We start from the raw sequence: 17281 nt of genomic DNA, 5'->3' as shown, positions 1-17281 counted from the left end.
ATTCTAAATGTATTTCAAACTGAAACGTGATTTGAAGAATTTCGTTGTTGCTATTTGTTTTTTGAACGGGAACTTGGAGTGCAAGTTGGATTAACAAATGTCAAATTAAACCCAAGTTCTTCGAATAATCAGCCTAATAGATGGAGACAATGTTGTTACAAGCTTTCGCCAGTGCATATTCCTCACATAACCTATCTATTTCTTTCATTACTTCTAGACTACAGAAGCGTAGATATTTTAATGTGTTTACTACGATATTTTAATTTTCCTCTCATGCGTGGTACATTTTATCCATTCTGAAAGTGTCTAGTACACAATTTCCGAGTTGCCCAATAGTTCTTTCCCTTGGTGGATCTCTTTTGCGCGCAGTGAGACGCAAAACATACTTTCGTCCACACGTGGTGGGTACAAATGCTTATCGCTACCCTTATTTATTGTCTAAAGGGTGGTTATCAGACATCATGCAACCACCCAAACTGCTGGGACGCACAATTTTAGTAAGTTTATGAGTATTTAATGATAAATTGGCTCAAACAAAAACCGATAATCACCTTCTGTTTTTCATGAAAGTATCACTCGTGCAGAAGAGGAAATAAAAAATAATTCCATATTCAATTTAATGACCCAATTCAAAGAAATATTATTTTTGATATGGTCAGTTTAATGTATACCAACGGCTGGTATATATAAACAACACTTACGCCTTTAGAACTTTTATCCGTATTTGCTTAGCTAGCCTACAATACATGTATACCTTGTACCCATCCGAGCGCATTCTCTACCCAGAGTTCCGTGCAAGTAAAGCTTCAATCGGAACTCCTCGAATGTCTCGCACACTCGACATGTAATCTTGCCGTCTACGAGAAGGGTACTGAAGTTGGGCTATTCTGAGTTCTGAACGTCATAGACAAGATGGAACGATTGAGGGATTTTAAACGTGTTTATTGAGAATGTAATGGGAGAAATACACTTACATACCGGTACAAGCTTCTAATTGGAGAATAACAGTATATATATATGTACAGAATGGCATAATTATATTTATATAAATTTACATAACGAGAAAATAACATTATATATAACAGTATGTACGTAACGGGAAAATCGCACACTAACGGTATATGCGTACATCATGGGAGAATTACAATTACATGTACATACAATGTATATGTATGTATAAAGGGGAGAATCACATCTACATACATGCATGAAAAGGTGAAGTAACGAGGGATCAATCTCCAATAGAGAATACAAAATTAAGAAAAGGGCAAACACGAACTCCTGGAAGGGCAAACACGAACTCATGGAAACACCAGAGGTGGGATCAGGTGCATAGGGAGAGTAAGCATCTCCTGTTGATCGGTCACATCCGCCGTGAGCCCTATATCTCGATCGGGTAATCGGATTAATCCGTAGTCAAATAACAGCCTCAATTGGTATCAAACATCAATTTACCCAATGACCGATTGTATTGGTAAATTAGATCGTTATATCCACCATAATATTTGCGAAATCTTTTTACACGAGATCCCTGTAACATCAACATATTTGTCAGTATCCAGCCTCTATTTCAAAAGTGACCATACGCAGACTGTTGAAACCCCTGTACCATGAACTTGCTTGTCAGTAGCTTACCTCGATTTAAAAACTGATCATACGCAAAACAAGCTCTTGCGTATCGAATCGGTTGAAAGATATAAACACCATATGAAGGTGATAGTGGAATATTGCTACATAAATATGGAATGTTGACTATGGAGAAGCTGAAATCATCCCGTTTGTCATAAAGTGGTGATGTTAGTTTGTCGTTAACATCTATGTTCAGTAAAATATTTAAGTATGTAACAGATGTAGAAGACTCTGTGGTATTATATATTTCGAGTTCATTGCGATATATCAAATCGACATATGAATGAAACTGATTATTGTTAATGGATAAAACGTCATTGATATATCTAAATGTCGAGTTGAAGTCCACAGTAGATTTCTTTCCTTCTCATATAGATGATTTTGAATTAATTCTGCCTCGTGGGAATACAAAACCAGGTCAGCTAATAAAGGAGTACAATTCGTGCCCATGGGAATTCTAACAGACTCTTGGGAAACTTGATCACCAAAGACTACAAAGATATTGTCAATGAGGAACTCCAGCATATTTTTTAATATCAATGTGCGTAGAACCAGAGTGGTGTTTCACAAAGTAATTTTTTGAATGAACGATCACGAGATATGAATATTTCCGAGATCCATGTTTATTGAAGCAGCAACTGTCAAAATGTCTAGTCTTTATTTATCATGAGGAATGGTCGTGTAAAGTGTTGAAATGTCATAGGTTTTGATGATGCTGATTTGGGGGAGGTTTTGTGATTTTAAATTTACTAAATGTTCTTTGAAATTTTTGAGAATACTTATTTAATTTACACCGCTTCTGCCATATACCGTAGCACAAAACGTTTGAAGTTTCTTCTTCATAGCAGTTAATATTTTCGTGAGGAACAAAGATAAGGGCTTGGTAGAACATTTACTGGATACAGGAACATATCAAGGTTTGTGAGGACTTTTCTTTTTAAGTTTTGAAATCTATATAAAATTTCACAAGTTTATATAAACTGTACATGTATGAAAAGGTAGAGATAACAATGATCAACCTCATAACTCCTATAAACAATACAAAAGAGAGAGAGAGAGAGAGAGAGTTAGGCAAACACGGACCCCTGGACACACCAGAGGTGGGATCAGGTGCCTAGGAGGAGTAAGCATCCCCTGTCAACCGGTCACATCCGCCGTGAGCCCTGTGTAGAATGTAAATCCCATTAGAAAATAGTGGCTTTTTACAGATTAAACAGTATTTATAGCAATTCTGCAGAATAGGTCAGCTTTTAGAGCTGTGTTTTGTCTGTGTTGCTGGATGGAACGCTCACATTCCCAAGGGACAATTCTGACGGAGCTACAATACAAAACAAACATAACTATCTATTTCATGCAAAAAATTTAAAAGACTTTCGAATTACAAAAATATTGATAAAATTGAAGTATATTTTTAACATTTAATAAACCAGCAAAAAATGAATGCACTGTCGAAAAGCCATGGCAGATGCCGTTCAACATAACATACCCGGTACTAACTGAAAACAAGTTAACAGAGATATGCATTTTTGTACACAACGCATTCTACTTTCAAAATGATTGTTGGCTTGTTTTGGTTTGAATAATCTACCTACCGAGTTTGATGGTGCTGGAGTACCCTTGCGTTGCCTTTCTGACCATTGTGAAGAGTGTATCCCCCTTCTCACCCCATCCGTGTCCGTAGGCTTCCGCCGGGTACGCCGGTTCTCCGTGTTTTGGAATGTCCAAACCTACAAGAGGTTTAAAAACTACAGAAGAGGTAATGATGCGAACGATTGTAAGACAATCCTTCAAGATGTTTAGATACCTTTCATTTATTTTGAACGCCAAATTAACATATATACAGTATCTAAATATCTGTACCCATCTTCAAATCAAATGAACCTATCTCCAAATGAATTGAATTTATGAATTTGATGCATTTAATTCATTTGAAAATAGGTACAATTGATTTGAAGATCTGGGTCTACTAGTACTAGAACTGAATATAGGGGTCATATCTTACTCTTACCCATGGCTGTATGGGCAATTTCACTAAAATATTCAACGTTATATACTTGTACATAATTAGGATTTTAAAGAATACCCCTCTTTCTGCTTTTGGCCCGGTTGTAGTTGCTCTGTGTGTTAATCTCCATTTATAAACCACTCTACATAGAGAGTTTATTATTTTCAATAACACCCAAACAAATTGACCCTAGTACATTTGATTTGTACCCATCCTTAATTCCTTTGTGGAGGTGTTTTATAATTGTACTTATCTTCAATTGAATTGTATCTATCTTTAAATCAGTTGCACCTATCTTAATATGATTAAAGATAGGACCTACCAGTAACCGATTAAAGATATGTGTAATTTAATTAGCTATGGTTCATTTGAACCCAGGATCAATTATCTAAGAATAGGTGTGTCCGGGTAGCGCTCTTGCTTCTCACCGCTGCTACCCGAGTTCGATCCCCGTGAGCGGCAGTGGTTGTATGAGAGAGGGTATGGCAGTAGCCCGCTCGGATACGTGGGTTTCCTCCGGGTACTCCGGATTCCTCCCATAAATGCCCCCCTAGCGCAAACATCTGTGCATCAAAAAGACCCCATTGGAAATAAACTTTCGAGCTTTCATGGGTTATCCTGGGTGTTTATGTATGTATGTTTGTATGTATGTATGTATATACCGAATAAACTTTTATTTATTTATTTACAGGCATAATCACTTTCACCTATCTTTAATTAAGTTATACCTATCGTTAATCAATTTTGAAACGGGTTCAATTATTTGTAGATAGACCACGTACAAACATCTTAATGTATATTGATTTGGCGTTCCTAATAGTGAAGTCTCTAACAGTGAATGTCTCTAACAGTGAAACCTCTAATAGTGAAGTCTCTAACAGTGAAGTCTCTAACAGTGAAACCTCTAACAGTGAAGTCTCTCTAACAGTGAAACCTCTAACAGTGAAGTCTCTAACAGTGAAGTCTCTAACAGTGAAGTCTCTCTAACAGTGAAGTCTCTAACAGTGAAGTCTCTCTAACAGTGAAGTCTCTCTAACAGTGAAGTCTCTCTAACAGTGAAACCTCTAACAGTGAAGTATCTAACAGTGAAACCTCTAACAGTGAAGTCTCTCTAACAGTGAAGTCTCTCTAACAGTGAAACCTCTAACAGTGAAGTATCTAACAGTGAAACCTCTAACAGTGAAGTCTCTAACAGTGAAGTCTCTAACAGTGAAACCTCTAACAGTGAAGTCTCTAACAGTGAAGTCTCTCTAACAGTGAAGTCTCTAACAGTGAAGTCTCTCTAACAGTGAAGTCTCTAACAGTGAAGTCTCTAACAGTGAAGTCTCTCTAACAGTGAAGTCTCTCTAACAGTGAAACCTCTAACAGTGAAGTCTCTCTAACAGTGAAGTCTCTAACAGTGAAGTATCTCTATCAGTGAAGTCTCTAACAGTGAAGTCTCTAACAGTGAAGTCTCTCTATCAGTGAAGTCTCTAACAGTGAAGTCTCTAACAGTGAAGTCTCTCTATCAGTGAAGTCTCTAACAGTGAAGTCTCTCTAACAGCGAAGTCTCTAACAGTGAAGTCTCTAACAGTGAAGTCTCTCTAACAGTGAAACCTCTAACAGTGAAACCTCTAACAGTGAAGTCTCTAACAGTGAAACCTCTAACAGTGAAGTCTCTAACAGTGAAGTCTCTCTATCAGTGAAGTCTCTAACAGTGAAGTCTCTAACAGTGAAGTCTCTAACAGTGAAGTCTCTCTATCAGTGAAGTCTCTCTAACAGTGAAGTCTCTCTAACAGTGAAGTCTCTCTATCAGTGAAATCTCTAACAGTGAAGTCTCTAACAATGAAGTCTCTAACAGTGAAGTCTCTCTATCAGTGAAGTCTCTAACAGTGAAGTCTCTAACAGTGAAGTCTCTCTATCAGTGAAGTCTCTCTAACAGTGAAGTCTCTCTAACAGTGAAGTCTCTCTATCAGTGAAATCTCTAACAGTGAAGTCTCTAACAATGAAGTCTCTAACAGTGAAGTCTCTCTATCAGTGAAGTCTCTAACAGTGAAGTCTCTAACAGTGAAGTCTCTCTATCAGTGAAGTCTCTCTAACAGTGAAGTCTCTCTAACAGTGAAGTCTCTAACAATGAAGTCTCTAACAGTGAAGTCTCTCTATCAGTGAAGTCTCTAACAGTGAAGTCTCTAACAGTGAAGTCTCTCTAACAGTGAAGTCTCTCTAACAGTGAAGTCTCTCTATCAGTGAAATCTCTAACAGTGAAGTCTCTAACAATGAAGTCTCTAACAGTGAAGTCTCTCTAACAGTGAAGTCTCTCTAACAGTGAAGTCTCTAACAGTGAAGTCTCTAACAGTGAAACCTCTAACAGTGAAGTCTCTCTAACAGTGAAACCTCTAACAGTGAAGTCTCTCTAACAGTGAAGTCTCTAACAGTGAAACCTCTAACAGTGAAGTCTCTAACAGTGATGTCTCTAACAGTGAAGTCTCTCTAACAGTGAAGCCTCTAACAGTGAAACCTCTATCAGTGAAGTCTCTCTAACAGTGAAGTCTCTAACAGTGAAACCTCTAACAGTGAAATCTCTAACAGTGAAGTCTCTATAACAGTGAAGTCTCTAACAGTGAATGTCTCTAACAGTGAATGTCTCTAACAGTGAATGTCTCTAACAGTGAAGTCTCTAACAGTGAAGTCTCTCTAACAGTGAAGTCTCTCTAACAGTGAAAACTCTAACAGTGAAGTCTCTAATAGTGAAGTCTCTAACAGTGAATGTCTCTAACAGTGAAGTCTCTAACAGTGAAGTCTCTAACAGTGAAGTCTCTCTAACAGTGAATGTCTCTAACAGTGAAGTCTCTAACAGTGAAGTCTCTAACAGTGAAGTCTCTCTAACAGTGAAGTCTCTCTAACAGTGAAGTCTCTAACAGTGAAACCTCTAACAGTGAAACCTCTAACAGTGAAGTCTCTCATAGTGAAGTCTCTAACAGTGAAGTCTCTAAACTGTAGAGAACTTTACAACAGAGTGCGCCAGTCAAGGTCAGAAAGTCCTTTACAGATTTGTAGATACCTTTCATTTCAGCCTCGAATGTTACCCTCAGGGAGTGAAGCTTCTTAAGTGTAAAGAACATTATAAAACAGAGAGCGCCAGTCCAGGCTATGATGGCCAGCAATCCCGTTAGTTGCCATACCATGGTCTGTAGAAGCAAGAACATTGGAGGGTGAATTGCGATATTGTACAGTGTTATGCAGTTTGAAAAGGAATTATTCTAAATACTCGTTTATCAAAGTTTAACGACAAATTTCAGCTTTTGAAAATGTCCGAGAAGACAATATTTTGTAATCGTACCAGTGCGGATTCGGCATCCCATCTATAAAAAATTCCCACGTCTCTAGACAGCAGCCCCACTGCAATCACACCCCACGTTCCCCCTCCGTAGTGCACTGTAAAACAAATAAAGCTCATCAGTGACACTATATACCCAACGACATTCCAACATCAAAAGAAAGGAGCAAAGTCAACGGTCGACACACATTTTATTGACTTTACCAATGTAGCTGAAATTCACTAAATCTGCTTTAGGCAATTGTGGCACATTCACCGGCATTCAAAACGAACTACATTTAACTAAAGAGAAGTACATGTACAAACTTAATATTTTAAAGTCCATCGTTTTCAGAAATACAAGCCTTGATTCAAGATAGCATTTGCCTTTAAACTCATATAGGTCAAACGGTACCAAAATTTCAACCGCCGTGCCTTCATATCATCAATAGTTCTGAAACATTTTTTTCATTTCATTCAAATTGTCCTTCATAATGCCTCCAAGCTTCCCGATCCGTTTCATTCCGGACTGTTAGTTTTTAGTCGGCCAGCTAAGAACATTAATAATCTCTGCCTGAAACCATTGTACGGAGCAGTGACTTCGGTGGATTTTTTATTATTATTATTTTGCTGAAGTGTCCAGTCATTTTCATACAAAACCCGAGCCTTTGGCGCGAGGTGTCCATCTACAATCTTAGTACATATCGTTGACTTGTAAAATATCTATGAAAACCACATAAAAGGGTGATCTTAATTTTGATATTCCTCCCCCACATTATGGAACTCCAGATTGTACATGGGGCACTGGTACAGTGGTCTGCCGTACTCCCTGACCCATACCTCTACACTGAATAAAGTGAAAAAAGTGTTGCTTCTGTCAAGGTTTCTATGTTCTAAACACCATGAAAAACAATGCTCCGTTTCAGTATTGGTTAGGGAAATGTTCCTTCTTTTTATCCCAGTTTATGCTATGCAATGTTTCATTACAAATATATTCACACTTCACTTTTTGATCCCGTGGGATCCGGGTTACAATAGGTAATCAGTACCCCTTGCTTATCGTAAAAGCAACTAAATGGGGGGGGGGGGGGGGGGGGGGGGGGGGCGCACCTTCTGATGAAACCGCAAAAACTGAGGTCCCGTGTCACAGTAGGTGTGGCACGATCAATATTCCTCCCTGCTCAAAGGCCGTAAGCGCCGAAGATAGGCCTAAACTCCATATGAGTGAAATATTCTCGAATGGGACGTTAAACAATAATCAATCAATCACTTTTTGATTATTCTTCTACACTTTGTCTTTTGTTCTGAGGAGTTATATAAGCCTCCTTCAATCTGTAGATGTTAATTTCCTAGGCCTACTAGCTTCTTACCTGTATTGAATTTCTCTCCCCCCCCCCCCCCAGCTCCTTTTCAATATTTCCAACTACCTACATTAGATAGAAGGATGCTCGGTGTTTCAGATATCACTAGACAATCCCTATTTGAAGAACAGCAGACGAAAGAAATGAAGTAAAAGGGAAATAATTCATGAAAATTGCACATGTCTTAAGGAGAAATTGTTAATTTAAACAATATCTTATTATATATATAATTATATATATAAAGCATACCGATAACTGGATTAGACAACAGGCATTGCCTGTAAAAGCCCTCTCCAGATTGGAATATTTATTGTCCTTTGATGGAAATTAAACATTCAATAGCTATTAAATATACCATAGTTTATGCAATATTTTCAAAAATTATATTTTAAAAATCTCAATTATTTGTTGGGAGGATGGTATCTAACAATGAGAAATATGGCGACACAAAACTGTTATAGTGACTTTCAGTAGGGTTGTAGCTTTCGGTAGAGGTCGAAGCTTTTCGAAGGCGGATTTAAGGGTCTCCCCCTCCCCCTAAAATTTTCAAAGTTTATGCAATTACGTGTCCTTTAACAGAATATGATTAAATTTAAAATTCACAATTTTTATGGAGTTCATGCATATGAATAACTAAGATCAATATCATGATTTTTAAAAAGGAATATTATTTAAAAAAAAAAAAAAAAGGTTAATTCTTCAATTGGAAATATTTAATCACACGTTGTCCGGTTTTTTTTTTTGGTTTGGGGGGGGGGGGTTGGGTTCCTGTGTGTGTGTGTGTGTGTGTGTGTGTGTGTGTGTGTGTGTGTGTGTTTTGTTTGGTGGGTTTTTTTGGGTTTTTTTTTGTTTTTTGTTTTTGCTCTGATCTTTGACATCACAAGTCGCTGACTTCGATTCGGACCGTAATGGTCGACTTGACTTGTATATATTTAAAAGACTTGCGGTGTATGACAGCGCAGATCCGTGGAAGGAACAATATCTATAGGTCAAAATCTTGAATTGGGGTCGGTAATGGATGGGAAGCCAATGGAGTTACGACAGAATCGGAAATACGTGTTCCCGTTTTGGCGACCTCGTAACTAGACCAGCAGCAGTATTCTGCACCCGTCGCAGCCGGTCCAGTGGTTTTTTTTCCCAACTCCAAAATATAGACAGTTTCCATAATCAAGTTTCTGAAGATATTACAAAGGCGTTTACCAGGGTTTTACAAGCACTCTTGTGGCTTACCTGCGCATGCGTCCAAAGGATCGTCTACTTTCAGTTTAAAGAGAACTAACCACGTGGTGACCATATATGCAATACCTCCTCCTATTCCCACTAAGAAGGCACTGTATGTTTCCATTTGATTACATCCAGCGCAGATAGAAACCTATATGGATTAAGATTGACCCTAGTATATTAAATATTTAAAGAGGAATATCTATACATTTCCAATGTGTTTTTTCCCCTTTTTACATCTTTACAAATTGTAATGATAGTCATTTCCTCGTGAATGCGCTGTAGATGCGAAATCTTGATAAGTACAGTACGTCTATTTCAATGCCTGGGAATTCCGAAGGAAATGAAAGCAGAATGTAAATATAAGAAATAATTAATTTTGAAATCTTATATGGATTGAAATTGGGGATATGTACAATAATATTTTGATACTGAACACTTTCAAATGTACCTTATCTAGCTTTTAAAAAATGCAATTTTATTAGAAAATAATAATCTGAAGAAGAAAAATTAAAACCCTTGCTAGACTCGAACCGGATCAGCAGTTGACATGTTACCAATCTAGGCAATTTGATATAAGTATTGTTGATATTTATACTTTCATTCATGTTCCAAAAGGAAGTCAGCCATTGTGACAATGTGTTATTTATCCTTATTGTATATTTACTTACAGTGTAATTCTGGTGGCTGGAAATGTTGATTATTCAAAGAGTATCGATCATACTTTTAATAATCAACATTTCCAATCATTGTAGGCATATTCTAAAGACATTGATTCACGAGAATCAGACTTTTGTGTAATCCCGAGAACTTACCATCCCCGCCAGAGCACCATTAAGGGTGGTAGCAAAACTCCATTTTCGGTCTCCAAAGCATGGAAGCTTGTTCAAGAACATCGTGGTGAAAGCACCGGAAGTACCTGACATTACAGTGTTCTTTATCGCCATGGCGACAGCAACGCCATCTCCGGGATTGGAAATGGCACCTTGTGAGGAGCCATTGAATGCCAGAAATCCAAAGATTAGAATGAATCCACCGAGTGCAGCTAACTGTAATGTTAGTAACATTTAATAATTCAGATTCATGATACCATATATATATATAAAGCTTCCAAAGCTAGCTTTCTGATGAATGTAGAAAGAATGTCAGTGTGGCTTTAGTCAGACTGAAAGAATGCATATATCTTTTATTATGGTATAATGAGAAGTCGAATCTTTGCTTTGCAATGTACATGTATCGACATACAATGATTTTTCTTCTTCAAATTTGTGTTGGCAATGTGCTACACAATTAATTGAATATGTTGTTGGTACAGTGTGCTGTCAAAGTTACTTAGAGGTACAGTGTGTTGTCAAAGTTACTTACAAATGTACAGGTAAAGAGTGTTGTCAAAGTTCCTTACAGGTACAGAGTGTTCTCAGAGTTATTTACAGGTACAGAGTGTTGTCAAAGTTACTTACAGGTACAAAGTGTTGTTAAAGTTAATTACAGGTACAGAGTGTTGTCAAAGTTACTTACAGGTACAGAGTGGCCTTTTATATCCTCCGGTTTCCCCGTTTCTTTATCGAATCTCCCAATTCTGGCTCCCATAACCGCTGCCCCTACAAATGCGGCTACCCCACCACAAACATGCACCACACCGCTTCCCGCGAAGTCCTGTAAGATATATTTTTATCGTTGATATCTTTACAAATTATAGTGATAGCCATTTCTACATGAATACGCTGCTCCTGTGAACAATGTGACTATAAATCTTGATAAATATACTTGTAGTACGTTCATTTCAATGGCTGAGAATTTCAAAAGAAATGAAAGGAGAATATGAATATAAAAAGATAAATTTCATTTTTGAAAGTACATGAGGTACAATGTGCATGAACTGCATCGCTTCATACCGGGCACGTCTCATGAAGCCCTAACACAAACGCTCCATGAAGTATCCCGCCCGTGAAGCGTCGCGATGAATACTAGCACAGTATATCAAAATCTTTTCCATGCCAAACATCTTTAAAATATCCCATTGTAACAAACATCAAATTGATTTATCTACGACATCTATTGGAATGTTTGTAAGAGTGGTCGCTCTTTTTCAAACGGCGGATTTCAAGGATTATAAATTATAGTAAAACATGACAGTGTCATAAACAACTTAATTAAAACTGTAGTATTAATCCGGGTATAATTGGTTGAAGTCCTCAAGTTCCGGTTTTTCGACCTACTAACATGTTTGCTTTATTTTGATTGAATAAAAACCTACCCCCAGCCACCTAGATGCACATGAAGTGTATGTGACTCAAACACATACACATTGAATGTTAATTTCAATAGCAAATTTATAGAAATAAAACAATATTGTAATGGTATTTTCGGTAAGAAGTCTGATTTTAATTAGATTGAATTATAGTCCTAGTGAACTGTTACTTTTTCTGTGAGTACACTTTTTAATATAGAAATTGTAATAATCTGTAAATGTTCAGGCTTTAAATCTCCAGCATAACTTCAAGTTTTATAATACTCTGTAAATGTTCATGCTTTAAATCTCCAGCATAACTTCAAGTTTTATAATACTCTGTAAATGTTCATGCTTTAAATCTCCAGCTTAACTTCAAGTTTTTAATGTGAAGTAGCTTAGCTATATCGATGCAAGTCGAAGATCTTTGTGAAATAACACATACACTCCACAAATGAATAACACCAGCTCCAAATGCATTAAACAAATTATAGGCCTCTCTTACATGATCATTATCATTAAAGTAACTCATTATATGAAAATGGGTTATAGAAACATCGTAAATTTAGAGCGTGACTAGCATTAATCAGTACACCGCCTCCAGCAATATAATGGCGAACAGTCACGTGGTGACATTTTGCCCCTAAATTGTATATTCATATAATTAGGACTTTTTAATACATGTAAAACAAAGTTGACATGGAATATATTCTAATATATACTACAGATATGATTTACCAAACAAAAAACAAAAAAACAACAACAACCAAAAATATCAGTAAAACTGATGGCTGTTCCTTGAGATACATCTAACCAATGTACTACTTCATACGACGAATGACTCACACAATTTAATTGTTGTAAAATTGTTGAAATGAATGTTTTTATTTCATTATTACGGTATGTTGAGTGATGTTGACATTTACTAAATCACCTTGAGTTCTGAAAATCATTTCCTTATTACTTATTTGTGTGATATATATTCAATACCTGTTCAAAAACTGTTGAAATAAGGCACTTTTTTTCTTATATAAGGTATATGTCCTTAGTGATATTGACCTTTCTTAAATGACTTTAGTCCAAAAGTCCCTGTCTCAAGGAATATTTGTGACTAATTATGAGCAATTTCTGATGGACATGTGCATATAAAACAACGTGAGATGGGGAACTTTTATGTTCTGAGTGACCTTGAACCTTTCCAAAATGACCTTGAAAGACCTTGGTCCATAAGTCAATTTTCGGGGAGCATAAAAAAAAATGAACATGGATATCAATTCGTGTTTCTATGAATAACTCCACCAAATGCGGTCTGTACCTGGTATGATATGGTAACTGTACCGGTAGTTGAGTTGTCGCCCGAGTCATAAGTAAAGCCCCGACTCAACCAACCTTCAGAGGTCCATGCCCAATGCGTCAATACTGGGTAAATAAATCCTGCAATACACACGAAAAGGAGGTAAATATTCTAAATGTATTTTCGAACGAACGTCTCTTTAAAAAAATTAATGCTTCGTGGAAATTCTTTTCTCTGTTTTTAGTGTTGAGGGGTGGGGGGTGGGGGTCACATAGTTTCGAGGTCCTCTTCCTGCATTCTAAGACGTGGTTCTCTGAGCTTGATTTGACAATGCTTCCGCTATCATCAGAGGAAATATTTAGGGCCGGGCTGTACACATACAAAAAATTCCTCAGTATACCTCGGCCGATTTCGTGAGGCGAGCTTTATCGACCGAGGTTTGCTGATGGAACCAAAATATTTTACCTGTAATTACAGAGCTATATACAAGGTAGGCTGCGAACTCGCATCTCTCTGCCACTGCTCCAGAAACTATGGTGGCGGCGGTAGCCGCGAAAACATACTGAAAAAACCACGAGGAGTACGAGGAATCACTGAGGCCGATGTGGGCAAAATGCTCGTGTCCAATGAAGGCGTTCCCCGCCCCAAAGGCAAAGGCGTAACCGAAAATCCAATAGAAAACTCCCGAGATAACTGAAAACGGAAATCGGCTGTCAATAATCAAACCAACCCAACCCGTGAACCCCCCCCCCCCCCACCCCCACCCCCCCACACACAAACATGAACGTGTCTTATCAACAGTCACAAACATGAAATTGTCTTATCAACATTACAGTTACAAGCATGAAATTGTCTTATCAACTGTCACAAACATGAAATTCTCTTATCAACATTACAGTTACAAGCATGAAATTGTCTTATCAACTGTCACAAGCATGAAATTGTCTTATCAACATTACAGTTACAAGCATGAAATTGTCTTATCAACTGTCACAAACATGAAATTGTCTTATCAACATTACAGTTACAAGCATGAAATTGTCTTATCAACTGTCACAAACATGAAATTCTCTTATCAACAGTCACAAACATGAAATTGTCTTATCAACTGTCACAAACATGAAATTGTCTTATCAACATTACAGTTACAAGCATGAAATTGTCTTATCAACTGTCACAAACATGAAATTCTCTTATCAACATTACAGTTACAAGCATGAAATTGTCTTATCAACTGTCACAAGCATGAAATTGTCTTATCAACATTACAGTTACAAGCATGAAATTGTCTTATCAACTGTCACAAACATGAAATTGTCTTATCAACATTACAGTTACAAGCATGAAATTGTCTTATCAACTGTCACAAACATGAAATTCTCTTATCAACAGTCACAAACATGAAATTGTCTTATCAACTGTCACAAACATGAAATTGTCTTATCAACATTACAGTTACAAGCATGAAATTGTCTTATCAACTGTCACAAACATGAAATTGTCTTATCAACATTACAGTTACAAGCATGAAATTGTCTTATCAACTGTCACAAACATGAAATTGTCTTATCAACATTACAGTTACAAGCATGAAATTGCTTATCAACAGTCACAAACATGAAATTCTCTTATCAACAGTCACAAACATGAAATTGTCTTATCAACTGTCACAAACATGAAATTGTCTTATCAACAGTCACAAACATGAAATTGTCTTATCAACATTACAGTTACAAACATAAAATTGTCTTATTAACGTCATAGGAGTACGAATTTAATTCTTAAAAAGGTTGTTTTTAAAGAATGGATTTTGACACTTAACGTTATGCTTTCATTTCATTTACGTTGATAGTATTTCTGTATCGGACTTGTCATGCATATTGCTTGATGTGAGGATGATGGTTCTTAACATAACAGTCGTTGCATTATGGTTTCAGAGTTGTACATAAACTCACATCGTTCAAATCGTTATCAGTATAGATGTTTAGCTACCAAGTCAACCATGGAATGGGTAACCGCCTTAAAATGTACACTTATTTTTGATGCGGTTTAATGGCTCTCCTCGCGGTAGGCGGATTGTTGATCAGAAAGGTTATGCATTACCAATTAAAGAGATAGGAATGTTTGCCTCTTCTAGCTTACAGTACCTATATGAGGCTGTTCATAGTCGCACATGATGTAATAGTTCCCACCCAACCTCCCCCTCCCCCTCTCCCTACTCACTATGTTCAACCTGACATGCATTTGCAAGAAGTCAGGGTTTTTTTCTGCTGCGAATGTAGTTGGTACAATCAAGCAATACACGTATATATTGTGGAGTATCAGTAAGAGTTATCTGCCTTTTCTATTGTGGAGTATCAGTAAGAGTTATCTGCCTTTTCTATTGTGGAGTATCAGTAAGAGTCATCTGCCTTTTCTATTGTGGAGTATCAGTAAGAGTTATCTGCCTTTTCTATTGTGGAGTATCAGTAAGAGTTATCTGCCTTTTCTATTGTGGAGTATCAGTAAGAGTCATCTGCCTTTTCTATTGTGGAGTATCAGTAAGAGTTATCTGCCTTTTCTATTGTGGAGTATCAGTAAGAGTTATCTGCCTTTTCTATTGTGGAGTATCAGTAAGAGTTATCTGCCTTTTCTATTGTGGAGTATCAGTAAGAGTTATCTGCCTTTTATGATACAGTTTTCATAGGATTTGGTCAAGAATTTAGAAAACCGAGTCTGAAAGGCGAGGTTTTTATTTTACAACAATATTTCCTGACCAGGGTGATTATTCCTGATTAATTCAAACAAAGAGGCAACTACATGTGTATTTCTATTCTACTATGATAATGTTTGGTGAAAGTTGAATATAACGAACAGTGATCAATCTCATAACTCCTATAAGCAACACAAAATAGAGAGTTAGGCACACATGGACCCCTGGATATACATGTACCAGAGGTGGGATCAGGTGTCTAGGAGGAGTAAGCATCCCCTGTACATCGTGGGAATTTAAATAATAAGTATCAATACCATAATGCTCTTCTATTGTTCAAATAATTCAACAATAAATTGTGGTAACTAATAGAAACTGGATGTGCTGCTCACAGTCTAACGTTTGGACCATGAACAAGCCCTTTCAGAATACACAATAAACATGCAATAACGAATTAAAAGATTAAATTATATACATACGTTAAACTAACTGAAAGCGTTTAGAGGTAAGATTTTAAAACTTACAAGAATCTAACAGGTTCTTAATAAGAATGTTGGTAGTATTTTTACTTCGGACACAGCCAGCCTCGATCAAGGCAAAACCACCCTGCATCACTGCAAAATGAAAAAGTATTTTACTAATGAAAATAAAAAGAGTATGTCATGTACATCTGTGTACTACACGGTGTGTATAGTGAATTTCACCCATACATGTTTGTGCTTGATACACTTCATCAAAATTCTATCACATCTTCAGCTGTGATTGAGAGACTGATTGCTTGCCTCGGGAGTTAGCAAAATTTCACTTTTATGACCTTGTTTGGGTTTTTTTCCTCTCAAATTCGTCATTAGGATTCTAAAGAATTCTTTCTCATCAAATTTAAACAATTTTATTTAAATATCGCTGGCACATCTCTTTTCTAAATAAACATTTGGATGATTAACATCCATTTAAAATTGGGTACTTGATGTTTTTATACTGTATGCAATCAGTAATTCAGTGCAGCAAATAAATGAATGAATAAAACCAACTTACGGTAGATGATTATCCCCATAATGATTAAGAACATATCGTCCATATTTTTCGCCGTACTAATCTTCCATTCCTCTAAAACTTTGGCTGCTCTTGCGAAACTTTCAAATTCTTCTGTCAGGTTCGCTAAGCCGGTAGCCATTCTGCAATTTCTGGCACTTTTCAAATTATACTTTGACTGTAGAGTGAATTATCATACATGCAGCTCGTCGTAAATCCGATGTGACATTCGATGACCAGTCAGCCAATAAACCCCAGTGGCGATATTTCACACACATATTTCTATCTTCTATGCTAAAAGGCTACTTAAACCAATTTAAACGTATCTATGGCCACGCTGGAAAGTGTCTGGTATGCCGCTAGGCGTAATGAAATCAGAAATATGTTTAAGGAGATCATTGAAATATAACCCGTCCGCAAATGAGCAATTTACATACTGAGTTTTCCTCTGCAATTACATTGCTCTGTCAACACATCGATTCTCGCGCTGTTATATATCTTTACATTGTATCATATCGTGCA

General features: G+C 36.9%; 1 protein-coding gene across 1 annotated transcript; it reads right to left on the bottom strand.

The window, feature by feature from the left end:
- Positions 1–1028: 1028 nt before the first annotated feature.
- LOC125648202 (putative ammonium transporter 1) lies at positions 1029–17281 on the bottom strand. The gene is made up of 11 exons (XM_056142078.1): positions 16763–17281; positions 16252–16341; positions 13501–13728; positions 13057–13175; positions 11030–11167; positions 10327–10560; positions 9521–9662; positions 6954–7048; positions 6675–6801; positions 3222–3356; positions 1029–2947 (listed from the first exon to the last, which is right to left on the bottom strand). The coding sequence occupies exons 1-11, from the start codon at positions 16899–16901 to the stop codon at positions 2880–2882; spliced, it is 1515 nt and encodes a 504-aa protein (XP_055998053.1). The 5' UTR covers positions 16902–17281; the 3' UTR covers positions 1029–2879.

Source organism: Ostrea edulis, chromosome 6 (assembly GCF_947568905.1).
Source record: "Ostrea edulis chromosome 6, xbOstEdul1.1, whole genome shotgun sequence".
NCBI lineage: Eukaryota > Metazoa > Mollusca > Bivalvia > Ostreida > Ostreidae > Ostrea > Ostrea edulis.
Note: the sequence above shows the minus strand (reverse complement) of the source record. Positions and strands in the feature narration are given on the sequence as shown.